We start from the raw sequence: 18,605 nt of genomic DNA on the forward strand, positions 1-18,605 counted from the left end.
CTCAGAGGTGCCCTTGATCCCAGCCAGGCTGGCTTCACACACGTGTGCAGCACAGAAAATGCTCTTCCCTGTAACATCCTCCTGGCAGCAAGCACAGGTGCAGCATCGTAGCTGCTCTCCTCAGATTTATCAGTGCTCAGAGACAACACTGGTGTGTGGGGCCAAGGGAGAGGCTCCTGCCTTGTCTGTGAAACGTCTCAGCCCTACCAGAGCCTGTTTCAATGACCCCAACATAGCTGATGGCTCCTGCTTCTTACATCAAATCTGCTTGGGACCACTACAACACGCTGGCCTTTTTCTACCTGCCTGGTTTAACAGGGGCCAGCTACAGCTCTGAGCCTGGCAGAGACCAGAAGATGCCCCAGCAGAGGTGAGAGGTCAGGGCAGAAGGCCGGGGGCTTCTCTTTGTAGGGGCAGGGGGCTGCTCTGAAAGGAAGGCACAGAGGCTTTACCCGTCACTGCCCAGGAAGGCCAAGCTGCAGAAGGTAGGGGAACGGCTATAGGGATGCCGCTCCGTGCAGCCAGGTAACGCGCATCCATCCCAAAAGCTTTGTGCAGGAGGCCAAGATTCACATTTCTGCAGGCACACATTGGAAATGGCTCCTTCCAAGAGAAGTCCCAAGCCAAAGAGATCAGAGGGACTGTTATCTCGGTGGCATTTCCAAAGGCAGGACAGGTGCAGGTGCCCTGGTCTCACAGGTGGTGCTTCAACCCCTCACCCACCCCACCTCTGCTTTAAAAAATCCAATGCCACACTTGCCTGCTGACACTAGAGACACAGCAAGCAATCTCAGAGGAGCTGAGCGGGGGAGATGGTGCACAGCCCTGCAGAGAGTGTCTCATGCTTCAAATGAAAATGTGTGTGATGCAGCAGGGGATGCGGAAAGGTGGTAGGTAGGAGCAGAGCGTGAAAACCCTGCTTGCTGGTGGCTCACCGGAGGGCTGTGGCAGATCTCTGCTAGGGAGGAGACGATGTTAGTCTGGGATCATCTGGTTACGGTCATCTCTTCTTGACAGGGATTGCCAGGACAGCATACCCCGAGGCCTCTGCTTTACCTTATTGTTAATCTGTGACTCTCCTCCCCTCACCAGCGTGCACATCTTGCCACAAGAACACGTGAGCTGGATGAGTAATGAAGAACTTGACCAGCCCTAATGAGCCATTACAAGCAAATGAGGCTGAGGAAGGAAGCTGCAGCTTGGAAGCCGACCAAAGGACTCTGTACATCTCTATTATTCCCATTATTTACACACTAGCCACTGCCACCGCCACTCCTGCCCTCCCTGTTTACAGCTGGACACTGATGCAAGGTCTCAGCGCGCTGCTCCCTGCTTATTGCACCAGCTGCTCCCTTCCCTGTCACATGCCCAGGCCCCACGAGCCCGGTGACACATTACTGACAGAAGCATGGCCCATTTCCCTGCAGCAAGGGGAGGCACGGGAGTGAGAATCTCTACACAGCAGGCACGTGTGCAGCTCACCCTGCTGCCAGCCCTGCGCTAGGAGGCAGGTTTGCTTTTCCAGCTGGGAGCGAGATTCTGGCTGGAGAAGGACCAGGGGCTCCAGGGGCTGTTTTCCCCAGGCATTTACTTGAAGCGAAGCAGAAGTAGGAACTCTCCCATGCCAACCACGTGTCAGGCTCCCACCCGCACTGAGCCCCCTCAGCTCTGCTAGGGAAGGCTGTGCCTCCCTCCCCAGCAGGAAGCCCTTACCGTGTCTCCGTCCTCCAGCGAGGCCAGCACGAAGCAGCGATAGCTCAGGTCCTGAGAGAGGGGCTTGTTGTAGAAACCTTTGTAGTTCTTCTCATCCCCCAGGGTGAAGGTCTCGGGCAGCACGTCCACTTGAGCAGCAATGTACGGCTTCAGCCTGTCTGCCTGGCGGCGCTGGCGCCTGCTCTGACTCCCCTGGCTGATGGCCTCCAGCAGCTGGGGACAAACAAGGTGCATCAGTACTGCTTCGCCCAGCGTGGCACCGCCTGGCGCTGCTCCCTCACCAGCTGGAGGACTCAGCAGGGAGGAAGGGAAGGCAGGAAAAGACCCTGGGTTTGATCTGGACATGGTACAAATAAACCAGAGGGAGGTGTGTGTGTGTTTAGGTGTTGCTGGGGCACCCACCTGCAGACCCTCACTGTGCACCTCTCGGTTCTGGGTGAGCCCTGAGCCCTGGGATGCTGACAGGGAGTGGCAGGACTGGGACAGCCTGGCTGCCACCCAGTCAGGGCATCCCAGTGGGCTGCAAGGGAACCGGGACGTATTTTGTGGCCCAGCTATTGGTACAGACAGCAACTCACATTCTCTACGGCCACTGGACATGAATTACAGCTGATGCTGACGTAGAGGCAAGAAGTGACATTTGCTGTGTCTATCCCTTCTGTCAGTGCTTCAATATTTCACCTGCTGCTGGGTTGCAGGCAGAACTTTGTGTAAATCACGGAGTGATAACAGATTTCATGGGATGTTCAGAGTAAAAATGGCAAATTTCATAGTCTGCCACAAATTCATGAAAAAGGATATAAACACACAAAAATTCAATTACACTGCTAAAAAAGACTCTCAGATGTTTAAAGATGTTTTTCTAATGAGGAAAAACGAATACCAGGCTCGGAACAGAAATTCTAATTTAAAATGAAGAAAGAGGCATGAAATACATTTCACACACGAATGTATCAGTGCAGCATTGTCAGGGCAGCCAGGGAATGTCAGTGCTACGGTGGGGCTGGGGACAGTGACGTGCACACAAAGCTGTGCTGCTGAGCTCACTCCCTCTGACAGGAGAGCTCGGTAAGGCACTCCCTCCTCTTTCCTCTCATCAGTCCATCCTCGCCCTCTCACGAACAGTCACGTTAGAGAAAGCACGGGGGAAGAGGCAGAAGGGTAGCCTTTGCATGGTGGAGTTTGCTCCCCTCTTGTTTCTCGGCAGAAAGCACAGCTGTGTGTATGACACCATGGGGCTCCAGCTGTGCTTGAGGCTGCTGGATGTTGCTGCCACCTCTACACCTAACACACCAAAAGCCTGCACCAAAGGAGTGCTAGGCTTGCACAGTTCAGATCCTCAAAAATGAGAAAATGTCAGGACTAACATCACCTGTGCAAAACCAATTCAGCTGTCTGATGTATGGGCACCATGTTACGATCCTTGACTACATGGTCACAGACCGTCTTCTCTGTAACTCCCCTGCCTTGCTCAATACACAGGACAGACAGTGCTTAATCAAAGAGCAGCTATTCCATATTTTGCTTTCTTCTTTGCATTATGCAGCCTGAGGCCTTGTTTATTGCTTACTATTCAAACCCGGCTCAGAAGACAAAATTAATAATTTCCTCGTGGGCTTTTCTATGGTGCTGATCACTGTAATATTACAAGTGCTTCACAAACATTAACGATCTTATCTTCCAAACACCCATATGAGGTGAGATGAAAGCGATTATCCTCATTTTACAGATGGAGAACAGAGGCACAGGGACGTTAATGTAAAAAACGTCCACTAATTTTGACTGTCAAATTGAAAAGCTTGTTTTGTTTTTAAAGAAAACTCAGCATTTTTTATTTCACTGATTGTATCCAGTAGAGCTCCTATTGACTTTCTCTGCAGCTGGGGATGCTTAGGCTTTGCAACTAAGGCTCCAGCATCTCAAACTGAGCGCTCCAAAAAGAACCAAGACAGTGGCTGCTAATACAAAAGCTGTTTTAAATCATTTGCCCAGGTCTAAGTAAAACAATCAGAGGTAGAAAACAGTCCTCTGGATAGCTTTTTAACTATCTAAAGCACAAAATCAAACCATCCTTTCTCATCCTAGTCTTCTCTTTCTTGTAACAACTTCCAGCTTCTGCAAAGAAATGATGCAGGAGGCCTACGGATGGCAGTTCTTCATCACACAGCTCTGCTTCACATGCAGAACAGATCCACCCATACGTGGAATGAGCTGGGACCCCATGGAAAAGGCTGTGCAATCACGTAATTAAAGATTAATGATAAGCAAGGGCTGACTTGCATCTTCTAACACTTCGTAATTTCTCAGTGCTTCAACCTTACAACTATTTTTTTTTTCTTAATGGACCTGTGTGTGACTTCTGTGAATTTGTATGTGTGATTTCTTGGAATTTTTCCTAATTGCTTTGTGTGGATGGTGGGTGTGAGGAAGAAAGAGCCCACAAACCCCTTGCATGAGATTCTCCTGACACCTGCACATGACACTGGGAGCCCCTTCCACTCCAGCAGCTGCTGCAGGCTCCTACCTGGTCCAGCTCCATCTCATCAGGTGTCCGCCAGCGAGCAGTCAGACTGCTGGTGCTCTGATCCGCGGGCACGACCACGATGTAGTACCACCTGGGAAGGAAGGACAGCATAAGCACTGCACCCTAAGTCATCTCTCCAGCAGGTCACCGAGTAACGTGTCATATCCCTCCCCGAGACGACCTGCTGCACTCCCTGCCCTCTAAGCAGTGGAAGGGCTCAGTGAGGAAGAGGCCAGCGTTCCAGCTGCACCAGAGAAGAGAACACTCCTGTTAGTGCTCATTAGGTTAATGAAGATCTACAGACTGTGCTCCAGAGGGTGGTGTAGGAGCTGCGAGAAGGACATTTATATAATCGGATTGTAGCAAGAACCCTGGGGGAATTGTGCTTCAGCACAAGGATACCACAGTAACGAATAAGACTTCTACAAACTCGCTTTTTTAATCTCCTTGAGGCTTTAGGCATTATTTATTTAAAGGATATTATACAGTGTCAGAGAAAGTCCCTCCTGATCCTCAACTGTGTTTTTGCTGGTAGCATCTGGAGTATACCCACCAGGGCAAGGGCAAACTGTCAGAGAATTGTCTTAATTTTATTGCACATAAATATTTGCTCAGGAAGAGCCAGCAGTGTGATCCCACGGTACGGGCAGATGCCTGGCTCTGTACTGCAGCCTGCTCTGAAATTCCCTCCTAAGTTACAATCCCGGCCGGTTGGCAGAGCCTCGCCCTGTGCTTTTCCCTATCTCCAGCCCCCCCAGCCTGCCTTCTCCAGCTGGGGACAGCACCTACCTAACGGGCACGGTGGTCTGGACTTTGGGAAGGCTGAGCGTGAATTTTCCCTCCTGGATGTACTTGTCTGTGGCGATGGGTTTGCTTTGCAGGACATCAGGCGCAGTGCGGATCGAGACGAGGTGCTGGAGCCCCCCAGCACTGCTCCCGCGGTTCATTAGCACAAAAGAATAGTCCGTGTCCGGCTGGAGGTCACTGATGAGTTTCTTCATCGAGTGGCCGTCCACCTCCACGCTCTGGCTGTTGTACAGAATCTGAAACGGGGAAGAGGACACGCTCATGCAGCCGACAGCCGCTGATGAAAACCCACGCTCAAAATAGCAGCGGCGGAGCCGACAGTTTGGCTCCGGGCCCTCCCTCAGGTGGTTCAGCTACCCTGCGCTTCGTAAACAGCCATAAATCTTGCCTTAAAGAAGAGCAGCCCCCAGCACAGGGCTGAGCCGCGCTCTCCGCAGGGCGGTGAGGGGGCACCTGGGCAGAGCCTGGCAGTGCCACACGCGCCGCTTTCGGTGCCGGTTTGGGGAAGGGCTGCAGATGGCTGTGTTTTACCCCTGTGTGGGTTTGAACGGGTCTTTTGTTCCTCGTCTCACGAGGCTACAGCACACAATATGCTTTCGGTGTGAAATCCCATCTGCTTTAAATCGGTGCCGCTCCCGTGCCTCCCAGCTGATGGAGCGCTTGGCGCAGAGCCTCCCCCTCCCAGCAAGGTGACCGGGGGGGTTACGTGCCTCGTGCCTCGCCGACGAGCTGACAAATCCTGCGCTGGGCTCGCAAATTGGTACCCGAAACAAATGGCGGCTCCGCAGGTGTGACACCCGTCACCATGACAACAGATGCTGGTGCCACGCAGGGGACCCGCGCTGCTTTTCGCTGCCGCGCTTGCAGCGAGGGGCTGGGGGCAGGCAGAGCAGGGCCATCGGTGGCCCAGGGCAGTGGGTGACCCCCCCATACATAGCCCCCCAAAAGCCCAGGCTGCCAGCCCCTCCGCTAATGATGTTTTGTCCTCGTCCTGCTTCAGAGACACCTACCCCTGCCCAAGGCATGGCAGCTGTGGCACTCTCTGTCCCGGGAAGCTCCATCCTGCTCTTGCTAGAACAACCCCCATGCCCCCAAACCCCAGTGCTGGCTCTGCAAAGGCAGAAACTCAGAGAGATCCCAGAGACAGAGACGAACGGTGTGTAGAGAACTGGGGGGAGCAGAGGTTGTGCCCCAGCAGCAACAAACTAGCTTGCTTCCTTCCACCGGGCAACCTTCCAGCGTGGCAGGGGAGCGCTGGATGCCTGACAGAGGTGCAGAGCCACGGTGTGCCAAAAACGGGCAAGGGCAGAGTGGAGCATGTTAAACCACGGCAGCTATTACACACCACAGGCAGAGACCACACAGCAAAATGTGCTCTCTCCAACGGGGGCCTTGAGAGAGAGAAGACAGCTCCGTGGAAGAAAAATTACTTGAAGTCAAACAGATCTCTTGCCAGCTGAGCCTGCTGCTCAGGCTGATGCAGGCAGCAAGGGAGGGACTGAACTTTCCTTCCAAGTCACCTTTTTAGCAGGTGGCAGCAATCTGCAGAAAGCTGCTGGCTCCCTGGGACAAGGGCAGCTGATTAGCACTGCTCTAGTATTTAGTGCTGGGGCTGGGAGGTGGGGGGAGGTCCTGGGAAGCAAGCAGAGCACAGGGAGCAGGTTAGGCCTGAGATGCGCACCTCTGCTTCTGTAGTATCCAAACAGCTAGCCAGGACATGCTTCAGATCCTCTTCTGATCACTTTGCTCAGAGATTGGGATAGAAAAGGAGCCCCATTTCTTGTGCTACTGGCTCCTGAGGGTGCTGCAAACTGAGAAGGGATTCCCAATGGAGTGGCACTGAGGAGCCAGAAATGGAGGGGAGAATCCCCTTGTTTGCTGATGTGCTTCAGTCTTCAGGGATGAACTGCAAAACCAAGTCCTAACTACTAAAATAATTAAGAGGTTTGCAGGGATAAAGCCCCTGCTAGATGCCCCACGTGCAGTAAAGGCTGTCAGGATCGCTGGACGAGTTTGCTCTGCTCTGACTCCCTTTCAGATATTTTCTCCTGGGCTTTACATCCCTTTCTCTAGAGACGTGTGTCAGATGGGTGCTAAAGCAAATGCAAAAAGGTAAAATGAAGAAACGTCTCTTGTAGCCCTGGGATATCAGGCAGTTATTTGGCAGGTTTCACCCTGCTCTGCCACGCAAGTCAGCACAACCAAGACAAGAGCGGCAGACCTCATGTCACCTCAGCAGCTTTGCCGTCTGTCCCAGCACGACCCCTTGCAGCAATCCTGCAGTGCAGGTCCTAAGCTGTCCTGGGGAGCAGTGGGACCTCACCTTATGTGCTCCAACACAGACTTGAGCAAAACCAAAATTCCAACATTAATAACTACACCGGAATGATACAAAGTCCATGATGAGTTCTGTTGCCTCTCAGATGAGCGAATTCTCATTATGGAGCTTTCCCTAATAAAGGCATCACCAACTGCTTCTGCTTGTGCTCTAGGGAAGACACTTGCTCACCAACTGCCTGTGCATGAGGCATCTGCTGGGGACACAGCTGTTCTCCTGGGGCAAGCAGAGGCCAAAAAGATGCTCGGGCACTTCAGTTCAGCGTTTCCCTGCTTGCTCTGCATTGGAACCAGCCAGGACACAGTCCCTGACTGAGCTCCAACACCAGATGATGATTTCCACTACCATGCACAGAAATTTGTGTCTAAAGAGCGAAATTAGTGTTTCCAATGATTTCCTGAACCATTCTCTGCCCTCTCCTTTCTTCACCGTTGCCGTAGCAGTTCCACATTCCTTCACCTGCCATAACACATTGTCTTCTCAAATGTTATGCACCATTAGGTAAGGCCTCTACAGAAACCTTACAATAATGTAAGGGCTCACAAACAGTCGTTCGCGTGCAGCTGAAGATGCCTGGGAGCTCAAGCAGGAACACTGTTTAGAGGTTGTATCATGGCCCACTGGTAACTACTTAAGTCAGCAGCAAATTTGGCCCAAGGGCTCTGAACTGCCAAACATCGCTGACTAGCCCATGGATTGCTGTAAAATGTCATTTGTGCTGCTCTTACTCACAAGAGAGAATTTGCAAAGCCACAAGCTAGGTGGGTCCAAATGTCACTGCTGAAGGTCTGCTGCTTCATTTCAAGGTAGCAAAGAATGTATTGAACTACAAGGTGAAAAGACATGTAGTGTGCAGTACTGCAGAAAAATAACTGCTTGACGGAGAAGCAGACAAAGTTGACTTTTTGGGGGGCAGGAGTACTTACTGCATTCCACGGGACGCAATGCCTGAAAGCACTGCCCAGGTTTAAACTGGGGTTTATTTCTGAACCTGCATCATAATCATTTGGAAAATGTGCTTCTCCTCATTTGTACAGCACCTTGTGGTGCTGCTTTCAACCAATATATCCTCCATTCTGCTCTTCAGCTGAAGAATGTCTCAGGGAAGTGCAGTTTCCCCAAGGAGAAGGTCACATCTGTCTTACACTTTCCATGAAAGCTCCAGAATGCCTTTCTACAAGCGTGCTGAAACAAAAAAGGAATGGTGCCTCTGCTCCACCACAAAGGCTGGGCAACGTTTTACAAGGAATTTATCTCCTGGACCAGAAGAAGCTGTGAAAATTCCCTGAAGAGAACGAAAACCTTCATTATTGATTTGGTAGCAGTAACATTTCCTAAGGTCTCAGCTCACCCTCTATAAAAAAACAGCACCAGTCCTACTTGTGCCTCACTATTCATTGTCAGAACAATATCTACTTTAATTAAATCTGTTAAAGTAGAATATGACACCCTTTGGGACATAGATTTAGCGTGAGACTGTTTATCAAGTGTAGATAATACTAATTGTTCCCATGGAGATTTAAATGCTATGCTAGTTACAGTATTAGGCTCTGGCCTCAGCATCCCATGTGCCTGAATTAGAGGAGAGAGGTGAACCTTGTTTATAAAAATACCAAGTCCTGAAAGTTAAGGATTTCTATCGAGTGGCACAGTCAGTGACTTGGAGCTGACCCTCTTAGCTCCTGGCCTCCGCTCGTGTGTGTCTGCAAGCCGGGGAATATTAATAGAAGGAAGACACTATTAGAGAAATATCCTTGTAACACTCTTGTTTGCATGACTGCTCTTCAACCAGCAAGTGCTAATGCCATCTGCTCCCGTGTCATCTGAGGGTTAACCCACCGCAGGGGCAGACCCTGACTCACGGTCTGTGTCAGCAGCTGCAGCTATGAGGCCGAGACAAGGAATCGGCGTCATGCCTGATCCTGGCCACCTCCAACCAGCCCACCCTCCTTACGCATTAGTAACGCTCCAAAGGTCACCCTGTTCCTGCCTCGCAGCGAGCTGTCAGACAGAGCTGAGGGCTTCGGACCGCAGGAAGAAGGGAAGGTGGAGAGGGCTGGTTCTTCAGCAGAGTGCAAGGTAACAAGCATCGGGGAAGTTCCTTGTGGCCATATATCTGAGTGCTGATCCTAATGCAGCCTACACCTGGAGAAGCTCTGAATGCCATGAGGTCTTCACAAAAGCCTTATCTGCTTCAGCTAAACTCTACATGTTAACAAGTGTCTGCTGTTGATCATGGTAATTTAGCTTTAGGATTTAGACAAGGAGAATTAGCAACAAGGGGAGGTGCTCGCACATTCATATGGATGCAGCTCCACATCTTCCTCCCATTCCCTGGGCCATGGCTCCTCCACTGCTCATGCAGGCCTTATATTTGCATTTTAGGCCCAGCATGGCAGAGTTCATGTGCAAGGGTAAGGGAAAGCATGCTGCTACCAGCCCAGGCCACCTCAGCGGAGGCAGCAGACAGATGCTGAGACTGGGTGGAAGATTATCCTTAGCAATGTGACATGTTGGTCTCTTCTCCCAAGGGAGAGAAGCTGTACTGAGATCTGCAGAAATTTCCACCCTGTCTGTGTCTTTTACCCACATCAGTGATCCAAACTGGGGGACAAACAAGAGCAGGAAGACACTGGGTCATCAGTGTTGTCTGCAGCCTGGTGGACAACACTGTATCCAGACCTGTGGGGTTCCAGAGTGGAACTGTGTGAACAATCAGTGCAACTGCTCACCAGCTACACATCAGTAAGCTGGGGCTCCTGGACCAGTTTCCACTCCTCTTAGAAAATGCACACTGCAAGTTTCAGGGACACTATGAAGGGGAGAATGCATATGTAACAGAAGTGCCTGTGGACAAGACAGGTTTCTAGCTGGATGCTGAGAAGCCAGAAACACATATTATGACTCCTGAGACAGCCCAGTTCTCAGACTGCCCTCTGCCCTCCTTTACATTTTCTGTCGTGCTTCAGCCCCCATTCTTCACTCATTTTCTAACATGAGCAGCAAGTGCTTGCTGGCTATTCCGTAACTCATCAGAAGAAAATAAATCAACAAATTTATAATACCTTTTAACACCTTAAGAAAGGAGGAAAAGTAAGCAGCAGTGTGCTCTGCTGTGTGCCATGGCTCACATGTGGATGCTCAAAAGCAAGAGCAGGTACCTAATCTGGGCTCTGCAAGATGCCAGACTAGCAAGCAACGTGACCTTGCTCTCCTGCTCTCTTGCCTGATGTCCTGAAAACACCACGCAGTAGGTCAAGGTGCTGCTTTCCACTGCCCTACTCGCTGCCACAGGAGGAGCTCCCTGTCCTCTGCATCCCACCCTTACCTTAAAAGGCACTGCAGATTTATAGGAGTCAGGCACTTCCCAGCTCAGCAGCACAGACGTTTTCATGACGGCGTTGACGCGGAAGTTCTTAGCAAACACTGAAATGAAAAACAAGATCTTTGAGCACTGTAAGGCCAAGTCAGGAGGGAGCCAGGCAGCAGCTCAGCTCCAAGTCTCTCTTTGTCTAACTTAGCAGCAGAGGTCGGAGAGTTCAGCTACAGCAGAGAAGTGAGATATGAGGAGAAAAGAGCAGCAGCCTTTTACCAAGTCCCAGTCTCCAGTGGAGTTTCCATTTTTCACTATACTTTCCAGCATCACAGAAAGGGAGCCGTCGGCTGAACTGTAGCCTTCTCTTCCCCCCTTTGCTCGTGCTCTGCTGGCCCTTTGCCATGATCAAAAAGCAGTGGTGCTCAGGTACTGGATCTGCAGATGATCCTACCCAGCTGTCTGCGCCAGTTTGAGCAAGAGCCTTTCATGTACAGATAAAACAGCAAAGTGTGCCTGTGGAGCGATGAAGGCAATTAAGCTACCACCAACTCCCCCCCAAAACGACAATTTTAAGGAAACCTTCACTGAGCCTCCCCTCGCTGAACTACTTCTACACTAGGGAGCCACATGGTACCTGATCTCATTACGCAGAGCCAAGGGAAGCGCAGCCTCATGAATGAAAGCAAAGGTCCCTGTCCTGGAGCCAGAGATTGCTGTTAGGGCTTGTTAGAAGGGCACTTACCTTGCTCGACAGGCATGGTCCGGGACTGGATGCTGGGGCTGAGCGGCCCAACCCCCTTATTGGTGCGGGCCCTCACTTTGATGTCGTAAGTGGTATCGGGCTTCAAATTCGTCAGAGTGATACTTGTGTCCTTGGTGATGTTAACGATGTCCTGCTGGCTATTTATGTCTCTGTATACCACTGTGTAGTTGACAATCTTGCCGTTTCTTTCTGCCAAGACCGGGGGGTCCCATGCAACCTCGGTGGTGGAAGTGGTGAGGCCCACCACGCGCAGGTTCTGCGGGAAGCCACTCGGCACGTCTTCTGCGGTGGTGATCTCCTTCTCAAACTCCTCTCCCGGACCGGCTCTGTTCTTGGCGGACAGCTTGAAGAGGTACGTGGCCCCCTTGTGCAGATTGGTCACAGTGTAGTGATGGTCCCTCTTGCCGAAGTCTATCGTGTTCATCTTTTCCTCATCAAGACGTCTGTACTGCAGCCGGTAACCCAGCAGCTCCCCTACCATCTCCTTGGGTGGGTGCCACTGGATGAGGGCTGTGTTCATGGCTGTCGTGCTAATCATCATGGTGGGCTTCCCCGGGACTGCAACATAAACACACAATGACCATCTGTAGCCTGGGAGGAGGGGGAGGAAGGACAGCTTCCGTGCTGCTCAGTCCGTGAGGATTGAGGAAAGTGGGAAAGTTCAGACAACAGGGTGAAGAGGACGACAGACAATTCACACGGATAGAGGCAGACTGACCCTAATCCGGTGCCGAGGGAAGCTGGAGCCAGCCAGCTCTTGGCTGCCATTTTCCCATGCGCTGCCATCTAAACAGGCAATAAATCCAGCCATGTCCAGCCCCCAAAACCATCCCCTTTTACAGGAAAGGTTTAAGGTACCTCAAAGCATCACATTTATCTCAGAGAAGATCTGAATCCCGTGCTCCTACTCAGTGGTCTTCAGACACTCCAGCTAGTGCACAGCACCAGGCCACGCTGGCCTCAGCGCAGTTCGACAACAGACACACAGAAGCCCACGTCCAGCGCCCTGGTCTGTCTGGAGGAAGACTAATTTCATCCTGAAACCTTGCAGTTTTACCATCTGCAGAGGCAGCAAGCGGAGCTGGGCGGGCTGTTTGCCATCAGAACACATTTTGGTTTAGCTGATGAACAGATTCGAGATGTCAGTGCCGATGTGAGAGGTGAGCACAAGCGTTCCATGGGATTTTTGGTTATGCTGAGCAAGTCAAGGGGTGTTGCCGTCATGGGTTAGGAACTGATGGCTTTAAATTGATGGTTTAATACCTTGATCTCCTTCAGTTAAAAAAAGGATGCGTCTTCACTCCACATCAGCTCAGATTTGTAAACAAATCAACTGATAGGGAAGATACTCAGAATCAAAGGGATGGGGCCACGGATATGAAAATGAAAATGGGATTGTAGCCAAACCTGGCTAAATACCCTTGCACAGTTTTGAAACATTTAAGCCCAGAGATGAGCACAGGAGAAACACGTATTTGATGGAATTATGCCTCAATTTTGCCATCAGAGGGCGATACCAACACTCCCCTTTGAGGTCAAGCCTGCAGATGAGCCAGTACAAAGGCAGCTCTGGGGGTGGTTTTGTAGGTATTTAAGACACACAATTAAATTTCCACTGCCAGTGCCATCCTCCTTGCACTCATAATACAATGTCTAACAGCAGCTAGTGCTATGGGACACGTTATTTTCAAAGTTGATTCAAAATATTAACTTTAAATGTACATCATAACATTGGAAGACTCACCGTGGTTTACAGTGCAACACTGGGATGTTTAGGAAGCTTTTCCTGTTCATAGGACAGCTGTAGCAATTTGATGAACAGAGCATACATCATGGTGAGGCACAAGGGAGTCAGCATTTGAGACTGTGACAGTGGAAACTACCTCTGGAGCTCCCTGTATGCAGCACGGAGGAGATGGCAAGCTGTTCCGTGTTTAAAGGCACCAGGAACAAACGCTCTCAGTTTGCACAAGCTGCATTCCCACAATAACAAGCAGTGAGTACCGTTCCTGTGGCCGGTGTGACAAACAGCAGGATTATCGTTTGTAGGACAGGTCTAGTGAGTGGGAAATCGAGGACAAGACAATGAGAACTAGCTGGTGCCACCGCCAAAGGCAAGCTTGACAGCATCCGGAGGAAAGCACCTGATGAACTCCTGGGTGCCCCTGCTCCTGGCCGAGGCTCCTGTGTTGCATTAGGCACAGGGTACACGTTTCTACTCAGACAGCAGAACTGAACTGGCTGGGATCACCAGACCTACAGGTTGTGTCCGCAGCACTCCTACAGCAGGATTTGTTGCGTTACCGATTTTACCATGGCTCTAGGAGCAAGTTGGCTGAGCTATATACGGCAGGGAAGGCAGAGGTAGCAATGGCTGGGGGGGAGCTGAGAAGCGCCTCTGAGGAGCCCTCCGTGCCAGCGGCCATCCCAGGCAGCGCTGCAGTCACCACAGGAAGCAAGAAATGGCACTCGCCTAACTCCTGCCGCAGCAGGGACAAAATGAGGACAGGCTGTGACTCCAAAGCTGAGGGAGGGCCTGGACTTTTAGATTTCCTCTTCCCAGGTCTCTGGACTACGCAGATGACCCACGAGCTCCACTGCTCTCTTGCGGGCCCTGGCAGTGTCCATCTGTTTGCTGCACTTTGCTCAGGTGATCCATCAGCAAAGCCTGTAAGGAAGGGCTGGAGATCCCAGGAGCATGCACCTCGGCAGCACCTCCAGCCCTCTCGCTTCCTCCTGCACAGGTGCCATGGCCGTACTCCCTGGGCACCTCCCGGGAGGTCTGACCACCACCCCTGCAAGGCTGCGGCCCCTGCTCCCCACGCTCACCTGCCCCTGTGGTGGTGATGACTTTGGGCTTGCTGCGGGCGCCGTCTCCTTTGGTGGTGTAGGCAGCGACGGTGACGGAGTAGGTGGTTTCTGGCAGCAGGCCTCCAATGACCGTCTCCTGGGAGCGCGTCCACGAGGCGGCGAAGAGGCAAATGAGAAGAGCAAATCCCCATTACCAGAGTGAGCGGAAGGAGGGCGCTGGGGTCAGTGTTCCCAACAGCCACACACGGGCATGCTCGCTGGCACACACTCATGCACAACACCCAAGCACACACGTCTCGCCCCGCTGGCACCCCCATGGAGCCAACCATTGGTAACTGCCACCGCTCCACCACTCACCTGCCTCACCTCACCCTGTCTCTAACTTGGCCCTCCTGGGGACCCACGAGCAACCTGTGCACAGGAAAAGGGAACGGCCTAACCCCCATTCCCTAGAGACAGCCCCCCATAAAGGCAGGCCGGCCTGGGGACACAGCCACCCCACAGAGTAAGAGGACCATGGAGCTGTGAACCAGAGCAGAAGCCAGTTCAGCCAGCTGTGGAAACCTCGTGGGGGCTCGTTTGGGGATTTTTGAGGTTGTGTCTTGCAGCAGAGCCGCGGGGAGAGCAGAAGGGCAAGGCAGGCAGCAGTGAGCTCGGGGAAGGAGCACCTGCAGTGCCGCTGCACCACGTTCGCCCTCCCCGCCGGGCACGGCAGGGACAGATGGGGTCAGCACGAGGCACTGGCAAGACCCGAGGGAAAACCCTGCGCCGTGGGAGGTCTGAGAGGAGGAGGCAGGGCACTGGCATCCTCACATGCTCTGGCTTCCTCTGGGCAGGAGGAGGGCACGGCTCCGCACCTCAATGCGAGATCAAAGCGCGGAGCCCCGCTCCTCCCTCCTGGCCTCCAGCGGCAGCGTGGCTCGTGCCAAGCTCGGCTGGCCAGGCCCAAAAAGCTGCGAGCACAGCAGCTCCCCGCAGCTCCCCCTGAAGGGCCTTCAGCTGGGGGTGCTGTGAAAGGGACTGGGACCATTAAAACTAAGGACAGGGGCCCTGCGGTGGCTCCCAGAGCACAGCCAGTCTCCCAGCACTCACTCGCACAGACACCCACGCCGTTAAAGCTGTTGATTTCCAGTCGGTGCTGCTGGTTCAGGTTTCCCTGCCCAGGCTTACTCATCAAAATCACCCTGTTACCATTGCGGAACCAGCCAGCCCAGAGGAAAAAAAATAAATCAACAAGCACCAACAAGAACCCCGCCAAAATCACCGTGTGAACCAGAGTCCCGTCCCACCTCCGCCCCTGCAGCATCGTGTGTGCGGGTGAGTGGACACCCAGCCCGATCGGTGCCAACGGGCCCGCGGGGAAGCACTCACACAAAACCTGCAGACTCTGAACATCCCAAGAGAATTCACTCCTCCCAAATCCATGCAAAGAGGAATTCACACGCAAAAGCATGCCACCGGGAGCAAAGCAAGCGAGCCGGGAGGAGGGGAAGAGAGACGAGGGATGGAGGAAAGAAGGTCTGATCGCCTCGTGTAAACACAGTGCTGGCATGACAAAGCCACTCCAAGTGCGACTCTCCCCTGGAAAGCAGGAGGAGAAATGCTTCGTGCCGGGGAAGCTCACAGCAGGGCACGTAATTGAATTGCTGACTCTAAAAAGGTCATTTTCGAGTTTGTTCCTCCAATTTTATATTTCAAAATTATGTGGGAAAAATTGGATTTAACTGTTTAAATGTGATTGTTTTCTTATTACGATCTGTGTTTCAGCCAAAGGTCATGGTTGAGAGTGTAGGTTATTTTTCATGACTACAATCAATGTGCTTTAAAGATTATATATCTAATTTTACTGTGTGACTCGGTGGGCCAACTGCTGCAGAAAGTCGGATGCACCTCCTGAGTCGATCACTTGAGCCTGCCTAAAACTGCACTGCAACAAGCTGGAAATACAGATTATGGGAAATGTCAATTGCTTTTCTGCATTTAGTAGCAATCTAAATGCCAATTTTCTCTGGATTTGCTGCTTGTGGAAGGTTTCACAATGTAACTCTCCAGCCTCATTAAGGGAGTGAAAGGGATGTTTTGACAGCACTGTGTCTACAAAATTCACAAATCGATTTACCAAACCCCTCTTTTCCAACCTGGAATACACACAAGTGGTACTTACATGGTCGACGGAGTCCTCAGCTCTCCACTGATGGGGGAGAAAGGAAGGAGGAGAGAAAAATGGAGACACAGAATTTTAAGGGGCAACGTGTAGGAAGGGGATGACAACGACGACGATGACAGCAGGGGTTAGCAGGACTGGGTGGGGGGATTATAACACTTATACGCAGAGGGTCGCTTGGCACAGGCTGTGCCAAGGGAAGGAATGGGACAGAGCAATTTTCTACATGCTGCTAGCCTGCGCGGCAGGTCTGAGATCATTCACACAAATGGGGGCAAGGAGCTTCCTTCCCATATCGATGGCGAGATCACCACTTCCTAACTTTGCAGTTGTTTCCCTTTCTGGCTTTGGTTGCACTTTTCTGCCTCTTCCACCAGCAGGAGAAAGAAAGGACAAGACTCTGGGGATCAGGGTTGCCCCACAAGCGGCAGCACTCACAGTTTTGTGGGCTGATCCCCAGTTTCTGTCCCAGTGATCCTCCAGCCACCATCTCTTGTTGAAAACTACAGACTTCAACACACAAAACCCGCCAGGGACTGTCTGCTGGGACGTACCAATATGACCTTTACAGACCTTCAAGAAAGTGCTCTGGGGACCTCAGAAAACTGAGAAGGGTCATCTTTTGGAAACAATGAGGCTGAGATCTTACCCAGAGCTCCACACTTAGCTGTTCCTCTCCAACAGCGCCGCATGGCTTGGAGCAGGGCTACCACTGGTGCCCGTACCAAGGGAACAGCTCCTCGCTCCCAATTACATGGCACCACGGCAGCAAACAGCAAACACTCATCTGGCAAGAGCAGCCCTGCAGGTAAGACTTCTACACAAAACATTTCCCAGTAAAAGATCACGTGGGATCTCAGCCACGGCAGCTCAATTATGGCTCTGGAGAGAGACCATGCAGGTTTCTGATGGGATTTGGGGTTATAAGGCATCAAAACGGAGAGGCATGCCAGCAGCATGGTTCTTTGTGGTTGATGCACCAAAGGGAGGTTTGCAGAGATCACAGAGAGCTCTCTCAGCCAAGGTGATGCGTTACATCTCAGGTTACTGAATCTGCCTGGAGGAAGCACCGGTCGATGGGTTCAAGCACAGAGATGAAAGTGGAAGATAGGTATTATTGCCCCTGACTCACAGCGTGAGCCTTGGCAAGATCTGCACTGAGCCTGAACCGCCAGCTGTGAAATGGCGCTCAGATCCCGACTTTCTCAGGACACTGGGAAGCCCAGCTAATGCTGCTGAAGTGCCTGGGAACCTGCTGATGCTGCGGAAGTACTAAATGGTATTAAAGCTACAAGTTGTCTTTTGTACTCAGGCTATTTGAGGTGGCTTTCACAGGCTGGAGCTTATCACAGTGGTAGAGAACTCTCCTCAGAAGTAAAATACATGGCATGCCTTCAAAATATTTGCTACTTCATTTTCTGAATTCACAAAGAAGCAGCTATGGGAGAAATGCTCCTCTAAGATTTTCTTGCAGTTCACTTATTTCACGCCATAAGACTGCAAAAGAATTGTCCTGCTAAGCCATCTTCAAATTTAATTTCAGCAAAGAGGTCAAGCTGTCCCTAAAGACTTCCTCTAAAGTCAAAAGTCAAAGCCCTGACTGACCACTGTTGTCCCCAGAGGTCCCCTTTTTAGCACCTTGGTGTTATTTCCAGTGTTGTGTGCTCAGCTGAACCCAAGCCACTGCCGATGTCCTACCTACACCGGCCACCCCACCCCACGGCCAACAGCCACGTGCTCTGCCCTGCTACCTACAGCCTGAAAAAAATCTTGCTACAGGAAGGAAATGAGGCCTGGCGGCTCTTTCTCCCAGAAGGACACTGCTGCTCCAACACTGTTCCTGGTGGACGATGGCCATGTGGGTGGTGGCACCCCGAGCTGCCCCACTGCTGTCCATGTGCAGCTCCAGGAGCAGACGCTGATGCCCCACTGCAAGGAAGAGCAAGGGCACCTCATCTCGCAGCTCTCACACCGCAGCAGGGGGATTATTATCCACCAGGATATTAGGCCAACGTTTAATGTTCAGACTGTGTTTGCTCCTGTGTTTCAGTGGCCTTTAATCTTGTATCAGATCAGAGAGCAGAGAAACACCTCGAGGTCTGTGCTGGAGGAGTAACAGTGAAAAGCCAGGCCTGCATAAATAGCCTGATATAAATTCAGTTTCATTAT

General features: G+C 51.7%; 1 protein-coding gene across 16 annotated transcripts in view; it reads right to left on the bottom strand.

The window, feature by feature from the left end:
- The window catches only part of PTPRF (protein tyrosine phosphatase receptor type F), a 364,796-nt gene that overhangs the window by 33,104 nt on the left and 313,087 nt on the right, over positions 1 to 18,605 (bottom strand). For 8 of the 16 annotated variants that reach the window (XM_068691018.1, XM_068691015.1, XM_068691017.1 and 5 more), the window contains 7 exons: positions 16,437 to 16,463; positions 14,291 to 14,408; positions 11,441 to 12,019; positions 10,711 to 10,808; positions 5,027 to 5,280; positions 4,238 to 4,328; positions 1,714 to 1,926 (listed from right to left, as the gene is read on the bottom strand). In XM_068691018.1, the coding sequence (XP_068547119.1) occupies positions 1,714 to 1,926; positions 4,238 to 4,328; positions 5,027 to 5,280; positions 10,711 to 10,808; positions 11,441 to 12,019; positions 14,291 to 14,408; positions 16,437 to 16,463 (1,380 nt within the window). The remainder of the gene's footprint in view (positions 1 to 1,713; positions 1,927 to 4,237; positions 4,329 to 5,026; positions 5,281 to 10,710; positions 10,809 to 11,440; positions 12,020 to 14,290; positions 14,409 to 16,436; positions 16,464 to 18,605) is intronic. The other 8 variants (XM_068691025.1, XM_068691023.1, XM_068691020.1 and 5 more) reach the window with 3 other exon arrangements.

This window comes from Anas acuta, chromosome 8 (genome assembly GCF_963932015.1).
Source record: "Anas acuta chromosome 8, bAnaAcu1.1, whole genome shotgun sequence".
In the NCBI taxonomy this organism is placed as follows: Eukaryota; Metazoa; Chordata; class Aves; order Anseriformes; family Anatidae; genus Anas; species Anas acuta.